The sequence below is a fragment of the Propithecus coquereli genome, unplaced genomic scaffold, assembly GCF_000956105.1.
Source record: "Propithecus coquereli isolate 6110/MARCELLA unplaced genomic scaffold, Pcoq_1.0 Scaffold673, whole genome shotgun sequence".
Taxonomy (NCBI): Eukaryota; Metazoa; Chordata; class Mammalia; order Primates; family Indriidae; genus Propithecus; species Propithecus coquereli.
In genome coordinates, this window is record NW_012152763.1 from 552,085 (window position 1) to 564,972 (window position 12,888).

The 12,888-nt window shown below is 64.0% G+C and overlaps 1 protein-coding gene across 1 annotated transcript in view; it reads left to right on the forward strand.

Annotated features, from left to right (window-relative positions):
* Nucleotides 1-12,888, forward strand: part of CFAP46 (cilia and flagella associated protein 46) — a 149,453-nt gene that overhangs the window by 101,076 nt on the left and 35,489 nt on the right. The window contains exons 39-46 of the mRNA XM_012660675.1: nucleotides 2,006-2,177; nucleotides 3,151-3,356; nucleotides 4,338-4,529; nucleotides 5,140-5,280; nucleotides 7,022-7,170; nucleotides 10,023-10,121; nucleotides 10,966-11,098; nucleotides 11,985-12,131. Of these exons, the coding sequence (XP_012516129.1) occupies nucleotides 2,006-2,177; nucleotides 3,151-3,356; nucleotides 4,338-4,529; nucleotides 5,140-5,280; nucleotides 7,022-7,170; nucleotides 10,023-10,121; nucleotides 10,966-11,098; nucleotides 11,985-12,131 (1,239 nt within the window). The remainder of the gene's footprint in view (nucleotides 1-2,005; nucleotides 2,178-3,150; nucleotides 3,357-4,337; nucleotides 4,530-5,139; nucleotides 5,281-7,021; nucleotides 7,171-10,022; nucleotides 10,122-10,965; nucleotides 11,099-11,984; nucleotides 12,132-12,888) is intronic.

Consider the following 12,888-nt stretch of genomic DNA (forward strand, 5'->3'; position numbering starts at 1 on the left):
CTTTCACTGGGCGAGACGTCTCCAGGGCCCGTCCCACCGAGGCTCGGTCTGTCCTTCCTGCCTCTGCGGCCGAAGGAGAGTCCATCGTGTGTGTGTTCTGTCGATCGCTGGGCCTTCCTGCCGGTTTCCGGCTCCTGCCCACTGTGGCTGACGTGCCGTGAACGGTTTACGGGGTTTTGGGTGGACACCCTCCGTCCCCGTGGGCACGTGCCCAGGAGCAGAGCTGTCAGGCGCAGGGCGTCGCTGTTCAGCTGCGCGAGGAAGCGCCGGACGTTCCCCAAGTGGCTGCGCCGCTGCGTCCCCGGGCGGCCCTTGCACGTCCGCCCCGCGCTGGCTGGTCCGAGCCACCGAGGGTGTCGGAGGCGTCTCCGGCGTTTCCCTGGTGACCGATGAAGTCGAGCAGCTTTTCGCGGCTCGTGGGCCGTTCGCAGGTCCTCAGGGAAACGTCTCTTCAGGCCCTTTGCCACGTTTTGTGGCTGGTTCCGAGAGTCCTGGAGGACTCTCCCCTCCCTCGCACCCCTGGTTTCCAGGCACCGCCACCCGCCGACTGGGCCCCCTCCTCGCCTCCTTCCTGAGGGGGGAGCTGAGCGAAGGGCTCGGACCCCCCTTGCCAAGACCCTCACGCCCTTGAGATCGGACGTCACCCAGCGTGCCGAGCAGACGCCACCCCCAGGCTGCCCTCCCCACACGTCCTGCTGCCCGACTGACCCTTCATCCCACCAGCCCTGTCCCCAGAATCAGACCCCACACCCTGCGCCCCACGGTGACACCTGCACCCCCCACCTGCCCTTCAGCACACTCCACCATCGGCTCCTCCCCCAGACGCATCCCGCCGGCGCCGCTCCCTGCAGCCTGGTCCCCGTGGCTGTCCCCCGCGCGCAGCAGACACACGTCCTCCTGTCCCCCAGCCGTGCTCCACAGAGCGGCTCCGGCCCCATCCGGGTGGGGTCCCTGGCTCTGGCCGTGGCGCCCTGGCCTGGCCCTGTGGCATCTGGATCCTGCTCCCCACCCAGCCGGCACTGCCCACCCTCGCCCTGGGGCCTCTGCGTCCTGCCTGGAGCCTGCTCTCCCGCCGGGGACCCTCCCCCCAGCCTGTGGCAGAGGCCCGTGTGGGGCAGTTTGCGAGAGAGGGACACGTGCTGGATGGGCGCCTGGGGCAGCCTCATGCAATTGGCGCTATCGAGGCCCAACCCCCGCCAGTGCCCGGCACCAGCGCAGCGGGAGGCCCCGTCCCTCCTGCCGCCCTGGGCCCCAGTCCTGACGTCTGGCACCCGCCTCTCCTGGCCTTTGTGCCGGGGGACCCTCCCCGCCCGACTGTCATTCTGTGGCGCGTCTGCGCTCTGAGCCACGCTGGGATGCGAGTCCCGTGGTGGCAGATGCCCCCGAGCGCCTGGCAGAGTCAGCCCCACGGGCACTCGCAGAACGAACGGCGGGCGCGGGCGAGCGCTGGGAGAGCTGCGGCGTCCGGTGTTTGGCAGCAGAACTGGGGCGGCGACGTCTGCTGGTGGGAGCGTAGGAGACGCGGGGGTGGGGTCGGTCCGGCAGCTCCGTCTCCGGAGCCGCGCTTGGGCGCGACTGTGGCCGAGTCTGTGCCGGGCTGCGGCTGGGCCCGCCCTGCCCTGCGGGGGCCCCCGCCCCAGCGGGAGACGGGGGTGACGGCACGGAAAAAGCCACGTGCAGATGGGGGCGGCGTCTCCAGGGAGCCCCTCGCATCCCTCTGCCGCGGGAGGGAGGCGTGGGCGCCTCGGGCGCTGCGGGGCTGGCAGGGGCGGGGCGTCCACACTGGGAAGTTTGCCGAGCTCTCGTCCTCCTAGGCGCTGCATGTGCCGACGCCCCTCCCTTGCCCACACCGGGGACATCTCGGGAGCCTTGGAGGCACAAGCAGTCTCCCCGGGGGTGGTTTCGGTAAACACGGGGTGAAAAGGAACCAGCGAGCCCGCTTGGTGCCGTAATAGCTTCTGCAGCTCGGTGCTGAGGGCACGCCCGGTCTCTGTCTAACCCACAGAAGCCGCAGAGCGCGTGGCAGAAGGTGGACTGCGTCCTGGAGTTCAGCGAGTGGCTGTACCACAGGCAGTTCCCTCTGGAGGACGTGGTCTTCCACCTGCGGTGGGCGATCGGCATCCTGCTGGCGATGAGGCCCCCCCAGGCCGCCCCTGAGCCGGAGCCCCAGCCGGAGGGTGAGCAGACGCCCGCCAGGGCGCCGACCCCACGCGGCCCTGAGTGGTCTGTGGCGGCCGATCCGCTCTTACTCGGAGATCTCGGCCTCTGCCTGCAAACCGCGTTCCGGCAGCTCGTCCCCAGGAAACGCCGCGTGTGGGCCTGGGGAGACCGAGAGCCCTGATGCAGGGGAGGGGCGTCGGGCACCGCTCGCGCCAGCATCAGTCCCCGTGGCAGAGAACCTCGCCCAGACCAAGCGCAGGGCTCATCCTCCCAGATGTGTCCGGCCCGGCCAGAGGCCCCTTCCTGCCCCAGGCCCCTCGGAGGGTCTCACAGACCGCTGCAGATGCGCCGGAGCTCACGTCTTGCTCTCTCATCATTGGGCCCGGACCCCAGGGCCTGCGCAGGCAGCGGGTGGGCGCGGGGCTCGAGCAGCCTGGCTGTGCCCAGGGCAGAGGCTCTGTCGGGGGACAGGAGCAGCCCGCCCGGCTCAGGGATGGACACGGCGTCCGGGAAACAGCGCAGTGGGCAGCGGGCCCCCTGCAGCCAGCCCAGGGGTGCCCACACCCGGGAGGTGAGGGGTGACAGACCCCTCGGCGGGCCCTCTGGTCCCCACCCCTCCACCAGAGAGGAGGAAGGGCCAGCGAGGTGTTGCGGCAGCAGAGGGCGTGGGGTCAGCCGGCCCAGGCCAGGCTCTGGGGCTTGTCTAGGCTGGTGCTGCGGCACCCCCGCCAGGGAGGGCACGGCCAGGAGCGCGTGAGAGAGGAGCACGTGGGCCCGTCCATCAGCGTCCAGCCCACGAGTCTGGGGACACGATGCTCCGCTGAGACCCTGCGCGGGCCCTGCGGTCGGCACGGCGCCGGGCACATCCCGAGGGCCCATCGCCAGGGCCCGGCACAGGGCAGGCTGTGGGGTGGGGGTGGGGGCGGGCGCGGCCGGGCCGCCACACCCCACGTCGGTACCGGCTCTCAGCCGCGGGCACCTGTTCCACAGAGGAGCACGAGACGGTTCAGACGCCGCCCGAAAGTCCAGCCCCCAAGGACGCGGCGATGGTGTCCCTGGAGAGGCTGCGCAGCGTGCGGCAGCTGGAGACGCTGGCCCGCGCCTACATCCTGCTGGCGCTGATGGTGTCGCCCGCCGACGCCGGCTACGCGGACTACGGCCTGGTGGCCTACGTGCTCCTCAGACACATCTGGCAGGTGGGACCGGAATCCGGGGCTCGGGGGGGCTGCGGGGCAAGTGTTAAAGGAATCGGAGCCTTTCCGGAAACTTCCTAAAGACCTTCAGCATAGGAGCAAGTTTCTCTCCTGTGACATTCGCGTTTTTCCTATTGAATCGCTCCCATCGGCATCAAAAACAAACGAACTCCGTCTTGGCTCCCCCTACCTGGGCTCCCCCCGCACGCCCGGAGCACCCCGAGAGGGGCTCACTGCCCCCTCCTCCTCCCGACCCCCCCCGGACCGGGGCCACCCCCTCCCCAGCTGTCCCCCCAGGTCGCCAGGCCGAGCGCACAGACCGGGCCGCGCGGCAGGCCCTGAGCCGCCACTCACTGGGCTTCCATGGCCTTCCTGTTTCCCCTCCGCCCCGCCCTGGGCACAGCCAGGCCCCTCCCGCCAGCTCCGCCCGTGGGGCCCTTCGGTAGCTCTCGCGGTCTCTGGCCCTGCGCACCTGTCCAGGTCTGCGGACCGCGCGTCCCTGCAGGGCAGCGTCGGCCATGACAGGCCTTTCTCCCACCAAATTATGCAAACGTTAATTAGAGACCCTAAATGAAGTCACTGTGGCCTGGCGCATTCTCCTTGAGGATAAGTGGTGACGGCCCCTCAGGACGCACGTGGGGTGGAGAGGGGCTGCCGCACGCGCCTCCCCTGGGGTCCCTGCCCGGGCCCCTCCACCGCCAGGGCGCGCTGCAGCCATGGCGTGGGTTCGCCAGCAGGAACCCCAACTGCCGATGTCCCGCGAAATCCCTGCCGGTGACGTGTGGGCCGAGTGTCACCCGCGGGTCCCCACGCGCCCTGGGCCAGCCGCTCTCTGCTCTGAGGGGCCTCCCCAGCCTTGCCCAGGGCCGGCGGCGGACGTGAGGGTCCCGGACGCCCTCGCTCTGCGGCAGCCTCCACCAGGTGCAGGAGCGGGGCGCAAAGGTCTGTGCTCACTGCTCAAGTCTGCATTTCGGTTATCCCAAGGTTTCTCTGACGACAGCAGGAAAATTAATCCCAGAGAATAAAATTCCTGCGGCGGCGAGCTCGTTGTTGTTGCTGCCTAAAAAAGAAAAGGAGAAAAGTAAAGAAAAGGAGAAGCCCACGGAGAGGGAGAGGCACAAAGAGAAGGAGAAGCCGCGCGAGAAGGAGGAAAAGGGGGGCAAGGAGGCCAAGCAGGTGCGTCCCGGGAGGGCGGGGCCAGGCCCTGGTCTCCTCTGCTGGCGGCTTCCTCCGGGGACAGCGCCAGGGAATGTCTGTATCGTGCCCGGCCTTGCCCTGGCGGGAATCCCAGGCCCGCTGCAAGGCCCTTTCCCGTGCGGTTTGCACAAAGCCGCCGCCCCGGGTCTGGGGGCTCAGAGGCCGTTGGCAGCTGGCGGGGTGTGTCCCTGGCGTGAGGGCCGCGTCCCGGAGCAGTGAGAAGGCGGTATCCGCATGCCGTGAAACCTCCACCCTGGAGACGTTGCTTCTCCCAGAGCCACCGCAGTCTGAGAAACCGCCACCCTGGGGCCCCGCGTGGGCGGCGGCCGAGCTCCCTGGCGGTGTCCGGCCTCAGCGCTTGCAGGTCCCCAGCCCAGGCTCCCGCGGGCGGACTCTGGCTGCACAAGGGGCAGGAAGCATCACTTTGCTCAGACGGTGTCCGGAGCCGTATCCGGGGATAGAATTGGACGTGGCCCGCTGCCCGCCGGGGCTGAGGGTGGCAGCGGTGCCGTCTTCCCAATTCTTGCTGCACCGGGGCGCACGTTTCACACCAGCTTTGTAAAGCGAAACCTGCCTTCTCGCCTCACAGCACCTTCCCGGCAAGGGACCCGAAGGGCCACCAGCGAGTGTGGAAGAGTGGGCGTCCTACGCCTGCCCCGCGGAGGTGCTGTTGGTGTTCAGACAGGACAGAAGCGACTTTACCGTCAACTCAGCGAGCATCCAGAAGCCGGTGAGTCGGGGTCGGGAAATCCTCAGAGGCCTCGGTCCCGCGGCCCCACACGCCCAGGGCCATGCGCCCCCAGCTCGCAGCGTGACCTGTGACCAGAGAGAGACGCAAGGCCGGGGCTGAGCCTGGAACCATCGGATGGGGACACGCCAACCCCGGGCCCCACCCCGCGCGGCTCTGTCCCAGCAGCGCTGTGTCGCGGAGGCGCCTCCCTCCTGCCCTCGCGAGCACCTGCACGCGGCAGCCGCGCTGTGGTCGGTGACCTGCCGTGACAGGTTCCCACAGACTGCGCCGTCGAAACAGCAGAAATTTACCCTCTCACAGCCCTGGCGGCCAGAAAGCCAAAACCCGGGTGTCGGCAGGGCCACCCCCTCCAGAGGCTCCAGGAAGAAACTCCCAGCCTCCTCCCACCCACTGGCTCCGCCTCTGGCCACGCGGCCTTCTCTGCAGGCACGTCCAGGCCCCCACGAGTGCCCACGTGGTCACGTTTAGGCCCCTGGGAGTCCAGGGCCGTCTCCCCCCTCGAGGTCCTCATCTCAGCCACGTCTGCGGGTCTTTTTGTGCCCTGCAAGGTCGAACACGCAGTGCCAGGAGGACCTGGCAGCTTCAGGGCCTTTGCTCAGCCCATGGCTCTGCGCCTGGTCTCGTGCTTTGCGAGAGCGGAACTGTTCCGTGTTCCTCCTTGTGGTCTGGCTTCCGCCCTCAGCATGAAGTCCGCAGGGTCTGCCGTGCTGCTCTGCGCGCTGGAGTCCGTTTCTGTCCTTTGCCGTAGAGTCTTCCGCGGCTCGGACCGGCCACAGTTTATGTGTCCCCCGTGGACAGACGTGCAAGTTGCATCCAGTTCACGGCGGTTCCGAAGGAAGCATCCATGAATGGACCCGAGTCCCGTGCTGGGGACGCCGGCCGGCAGGGTTTCTGGGTTGGAGAGCGTGTGTCTGTCTGTCACCAGATTGCTCCAGAGCGGTGGCACCAGGTCACAGCCTTATCCTCAGCGGCTGAGCGGCCCTGCTGTCCCCACCCTGGCCAGCCGCGTGGCGTCCCCCTCCGTCCTTTGGGCCTTGGCCAGGCACCTCGCGGCGGCTAACTGCCCCCGTCCGACACCGCCCTGCGCTTCCCGGGCATTTGCACGTCCTCTTTCGAGATGCTCCGTCCGCTCTGCTGCCCGTGCTTTGCTGAGCGTCCTGTCTTCCCTGCTGCCATGGAGGGATGCTCTGTTCTGGAGAGAGCGCTGGGACAGCAGTGTGACCAGCGGGTCTGCTCGCACCTGTGCCGTCAGTTAACGGGTCTTTCCCTGAGTAGGGATCAGTCGTGTTAACGCAGTCAGCGATTAACCTGTTCCTTCGCGATCAGTGCTTTTTCGCGTCCTGTTCTTTTAAAAAATGTTTCCTTTTCTGGAGGCCACGCAGATGCTCGTCCATGATATTTCACGTTCCGGCCGGCAGATTTGGGCCCGCAGCGGCCCCAAGCCTGCCGTGTGTGTCACCTCCCCGGGCCCTGGCCGTGCATCCTGCGTCCCCCATGCGTGGTCCTGCGCCGGGCTCTCTGGTTTTCCATCCGTGGGTCTGTCCTTGCAGCAGCAGCGGCTGTCTCAACTGCCGAGCTCCGGCATCTTGAGCATTTGGTGGAGAAAGTCCCCTGTGCTCGGTGCAGGGAAGGATGGAGTTCTTAGGAGAAGGACGCTTCAGCTCGCGGGCTGACGCTCTTCCCCTCCTGTGGCCTCAGGGTTTGTCGTGTCTCTGTGCAGACGTACACCTTGTATTACCTGGACCGCTTGGTCACCATCCTGCAGAAGATGTCCCTTCATGAGCTCACGGTCCCCGTCCTGCAGCTGGGAGTCCTGATTGCAGACGCCGTGGTGGAAAGCAAGAGCCTCGCGGACCTCTACCACCTCCGGTTGGTACTTGCGCTCCATTTCCAAGGAGGTGTTTAAGGGCTTAGAGTGAAAATTTCCCTAAAGCAACATAAAAACAAGTGGCATTTTAAAATATTAGTTCTATCCTTGATTATTCTGTGAATAATAAGATCCCTAAGATTTATAAGCCACGTAAATCAAAATAATTGAATTACAATGGTATTTTTATTTTAAAATTCCTGCATGATCCTCAAGAGAATGTTCTTGTCTTAAGGAAACACACTGATCGCAAAGCAGTATCCCTGGGAACACGGTGGGTTCAGTCCCACGACAAAGTGAATATCACAGTAGAGTAAGTCACACAGAGTGTTTGGTGTGCACATATAGTTTATGTTTACACCAAACTTCAGTCTATTAAGTGTGCGAATGCATTAGTTTGAAAAATTGTACCTACCTTAATTTAAAAATACTTTATTGCTAAAACATGCTAGCAATTTCTTAAAATAAGACAAGAGCGACGTCTGCCACAGTGATCGCCTCCTCCTGTCACGGATGATTTCTCTGCGCCGTGAGATGCTGTTCCACAGCCCTTTACCCGGAGCAGGTCTTCTCTTAAAACTGGAGTCGAACCTTTCGAACTCTCTTGCTGCTTTATCGACAAAATGTGTAGAATATTCTAAATCATTTTTGTCGTTTCAACAACATTCATGGCTGCTTCCCCAGGAGTAGGTTCCAGCTCAAAAAACCGCTTTGCTCATCCATAAGAGGCAACTCCTCACCTGTTCACGTCTGTCCTGAGACCGCAGCGGTTCAGCCCCATCCTCAGGCGCCACTTCTCGCCCCGGCTCTCTTGCTGTTTCCACCACATCTGCAGCGACTTCCTCCACTGAGGTCTTGAACCCATCAAAGTCCTCCATGAGGGTTGGAATCCACTTCTTCCCAACGCCTGTACATGTTGACAGTTTGACCTCCTCCCACGAATCACGAATGTTCTTAGTGGCGTCTAGAATGGTGAGTCCTTTCCAGGAGGTTTTCAACTTACTTCACCCAGATCCATCAGAGGAATCACTACCTATGGCAGCCATAGCTTTAGAAATTGTATTTCTGAAATAGTAAGACTTGAAAGTCAAAATCACTCCTTGCTCCATGGGCTGCGGAATGGGTGTTGCGTTGGCAGACACGAAAACCACATTCATCTCCGTGTACGTCTCCATCAGAGCTCTGGGCTGACCTGGTGCATTGTCAGTGGGCAATAATATTTTGAAAGGAATCTTTTTTCTGAGCAACAGGTCTCAACAGTGGGCTTGAAACGTTCAGTAAACCATGCTGTGAACAGAGCAGCTGTCTCCAGGCTTGGCGGTTCCCCTTACAGAGCGCAGGCAGAGCAGAGTTAGCATCATGCTTAAGGGCCCTGGGAACTTCAGGATGGTCAACGAGCACTGGCTTCAACTCGAAGTCACGGCTGCATCAGCCCCTAACGGGAGAGTTCAGCCTGTCCTTTGGAGCTTTGAAGCCAGGCACTGACTTCTCCTCTCGAGCCATGACAGTCCTGGGTGGCGTCTTCTTCCGACGGGAGGCCGTTCCGTCTGCGCTGAGGATGAGCCGTTGGCATGGCCGCCTGCATCAGGGGTCTCCTGGGAAACTGGCTGCAGCGTCTCCAGCAGCACCTGCTGCCGCACTCGTGCTGTCATGCTGTGGAGACGGCTCCTTCCCTCGAGCCTCACGAACCGACCTCTGCTGGCTCCAAACTCTCCTCTGCAGCTTCCTCACCTCTCTCAGCCTCCGGAGAACTGAAGGGTCGGGGCCTTGCTCTGGACCAGGCTTTGGCCTGAGGGCACGTGGTGTCTGGTTTGATCTTCCGTCCAGACCACTCGACCTTTGTCCACGTCAGCAACGAGGCTGTTTCACTTTCTCATCGCTCGGTGTTCACTGGAGCTGCACCGTGGTCTCCTTCCAGAACTTCTCCTTTGCACGCACAGCCTGCTGTCGGAGCAGGAGGCCCAGCTTTGGCCTGTCTTGGCCTTCGACATGTCTTCCTCACTAAGCGCGATCATTTCTAGCTTTTGATTTCAAGGAGGGACGTGTGCCTCTTCCACTTGCACACCAAGAGGCCACGTGGGCCACTAATTTGCCATGTCTCGGGGAATGGGGGGGCCCAGGGAGCGGGAGGGAGGCAGGGAGCAGTCAGACATGCATTAATCGGGGAGGTTCGCTGTCCCGTACACGCGCAGTTGTGGTGCCCCGAACAATGACAATTGTGTCATCAAAGACCACGGATTGCAGGTCACCGCAACAGACGTGAGAATAGTGAAAATGCTTGAAATTTTGTGAGAATTACCAAAAGGTGGCCCAGAGACACCAGGTGGGCACAGGTCGAGCAAGCCCAGCTCCTCTAGCACAGTGGCGTGAAGTGCGGCAAAAGCAGGCTCCTGTGCCCACGGGTGTTCCGGGGAGGCCGCGAGTCGTGTCTTCCGCTTGCCGTCAGCGAGAACGGCAGTGCGGGTGGCAGGTCACGTGCAAGGTCTAGGTGGAGCTTGGCGGCGGCTCTGTGCAGCGTCAGCCTTCCTGTGAGCTGGAACTCACCTTGAAATAAAATGCCTAAGTGACGTCACAGCGGAGCGTCTCTCCCGAAGGTGAGTGGGAGGTCCGAGCCCACCTGCCGGGCCCGCTCTCACCTGCAGCCGCCCGGAGACGGAGAGCAAGGCCAGGTGAGACACGTGGAACAGAAAACGCCTGAAAGTCGATAGCGCTACCTGGTGTCATTTTGTGTAGCTTTAAAAATTGTCGAAAGCGTCCTCAAGGTGTGGGCTTATTTCTGCTTCACGGGTCACGTGCAGCGCGCGAGGCCTGTGTGACTCTGGCCCGTGTGACGGCGTCTCCACCCCCCGCCCAGACTCGCCCTGGTGTGTTCCGAGCTGAAGCTGAGGGAAGCAGCCGCCTACCACGAGGAGGCCGTGGGGCCCGTGTACATCGGGGACCTGGAGCAGGCGAGGTGGGTCCCGTGTCCACGCGTGGCGCTGGCCCAGGGTCCCAGGCCCCTTTGGGCGTGGTGCCAGGGGAAGCAAAGGCCGCCGCTGCCCTGAGCCCCTGCACCGCCAGGCTGTGGGGGAAGGGCCTGGGGCCTCCTGACAGCAGGGCCTGGGGGCACGACGGCTGGGGACGGTGTCTGCGGGGGACGGTGTCTGCAGGGGACAGTGTCTGGGCAGCACGGTGCCTGGAGGGTGGTGTGGTGCCTGGGCAGCCAGTTGTGTCTTACTGCGTGGCAGCACGGAGCGGGGCAAAGGCCCTGAGGGAGGGGTCCGTGTGGGGCCAGGTGGGCCAGTGGCCCCGAGATGGGCAGCCCCGCGTGAGTCTGTTGAAGTCTTGGGTCCTACAGGGCGACCGCTCTGGACGTGGCGTAGCGACGGTGGGCTCTGGGGTTAGTGGCACGGGAGACGCGGGGCCAGGCGGTCACACCCGAGACCGCTGGGGAGGCGGAGCCTTGTGGCTGGTGCCGCGCTGGGGAGGAGCCCCGCCTGTCTGGAGGGGGCGCCGGCGGGGTCATGGCGGGTGGGCGGCCAGGGGAGCCGTGGTCTGGGCACGTGGACGAGTCTGCAACACCTGAGTCAGGCTGGACGTGTGAGGCTGGAGTCGGGAAGACAGAACAGGCTACGGGCATGAATTTGGGAGTCAGATGTGCTGCTAAATATTGATTCCTTTTAAATCTTCCTAAACACGAGCACATCATGGCTTATCGTAGCCATTTTAATTGGTATTTCTTTGATTACCGATGGAATTTACGTTTTCCTGTGTTTATTGGCCGTCGCACTTCTCTTGCTCATCGTCTGTTTTATCAGCTGCAGAAAAGAGATCGCACTGAAGAGAGAGAAAAACCGGGGCCCCGTGCTGGAGGAAGACCTGCCGGCGCCGAGCGAGCAGGCGCCTCCCGCCCCCCGGGCCAGGGTGAAGCCGCAGGTGGCGAAGGACCAGGTAACACACCTGTGGCCCGGCAGTGCCAGCGCCTCGGCTGCCGTGCGAGATGGCAGCTGGAGCCAGAGGATGGAATTTGTTAAGCGCCTACTGCATACATTACTCTCGTGCCGGATGCGGCAGGCGATCCAGAGACCACTCAGGGATGTCCCCTCCCTGGGGATCCCTGGGATCTCCCCGTGTGCACGGCAGGCCACATGGAACGGGCGGGAGCAGAGACGGAGAGGAGTCGGCTGGGGGGTTGTGGGGGGGTCCTGGTGGAGCAGCGCATGTCGCCGGGAAGCCCCCCGGGCGAGGCTGGCCTGGAGGGTCCCGTCACCCGACTGGTCACAGGCTGTCCCTCCAGACTGGGGCCTCATCACCAGGCCACGTTTCCCTTTGCGGGTTTGCCCGTAAAGCAAGGTGACTGCGCAGCCGCCACGCTCCTGACCGAGGGGCAGCAGCACCGCGGGCGCCAGGCGTGGACGCCCTTCAGGAGCCTGCGGGAGTCGAGGCTCCTGCGTAGGGCGGGACTCAGCCTGGCACTGGCTGAGGGTCAGGTGAAGGCACCTCATGGCCCGTCCCAGGCTGGCGGGGGGGCTGCCCACACACGAGGGGCCGGCACGGGGGCGCCCACGGACCAGGGCTGGCGGCTGCCTCAGAGAGCGCGAACCGGCTCCTGCGCCCCGGCGTAGGGCGTCCAGGGTGGACGGCATCTGTCAGAAAGGGCAGCAGCCTGAGCCTGAGCGCCGGGGCCGTGGCCCACAAGGCGCCCCAGTTCCCGGTGCTGCTGGGAAGCCCTCGGTGGAAGGCGGCTTTCTGGGCACACGCTCCTGCCACGTCCTGCCTCCGTGGCCAGAGCCCGTCCCGCAGGACGCAGATGCCAGGACGGTGCCGTGTCTCGCAGATCCTGAAGATGAACACGGAGACCGGCAGGGGCCTGGACGGGGCGGCCTTCCCCCAGCTGTGGGCGCTCAAAGGGGAGGTCCTGCTGCAGATGCACCTGTTCCAGCCCGCGCGGCTGCTGCTGGCGGAGGCGCTCGGGGCTTTCCAGGTAAGGCGCCTCCCACCCGCAGCCGCCAGCGCGGCTCCCTCTTCCCCTGCGCCGCCGAGACCCCCCCTCCCCCCACAGCTCGTTTCCCATGTTCGGCTCTGGGAGACCCTGTGGTTCTCTGTGAGGTGCTTTGACGTTCGTTCTGCTCCAGTAACCGCCGCGGGTCTCTCTGCCGCCCGCCGTGTGCTTCCCGCCGATGTCAGTGGTTCGGTCTTGAGTTTTCACTCTCTGACGTGTGTGGGGATGAGAACTCGGAGGCCCCCAGACGGCGTCTTTGGCCAGAGGTCGGCTGGCTCTGGAAGGCAGGCTGTGCGCAGGTGGCCTGGGTCCAGTCTTGTCTTTGTTAGTTTTGTTCTCGCTCCCTGGATGTGGACCCGACCGGGCTCCCACGGCAGCCCTGCTGTGCTCCCCGGCTCTGTCCCCCACGCGGGTGACAGCCCTCAGGCCCGATCCAGGAGGGACAAGGCCCACTGGCACTTCTATACGACCCAGGATTGTAGCTCCCATGTCCTGCCAACGCCAACTGCCCTCCTCACGCAGGGCTGAGTCTTTGTCCAGATTCCAGAGTCGCTGTCGCTGGGAGGGCAAAGCTACAGCCTCAGACAGCCTGTCACCTGTTTCCAGGACAAATTCCAGGAAAAGAGAAGGACTAGTAATGGTGTGAAAATTCAGTGACAGCCATCACAGCCTTGTGAGGCTGGAGTCCGTCTCGGCAGTGAGGACAGGTATACACAGGTCTCAGGCAGGGGGACAGGTG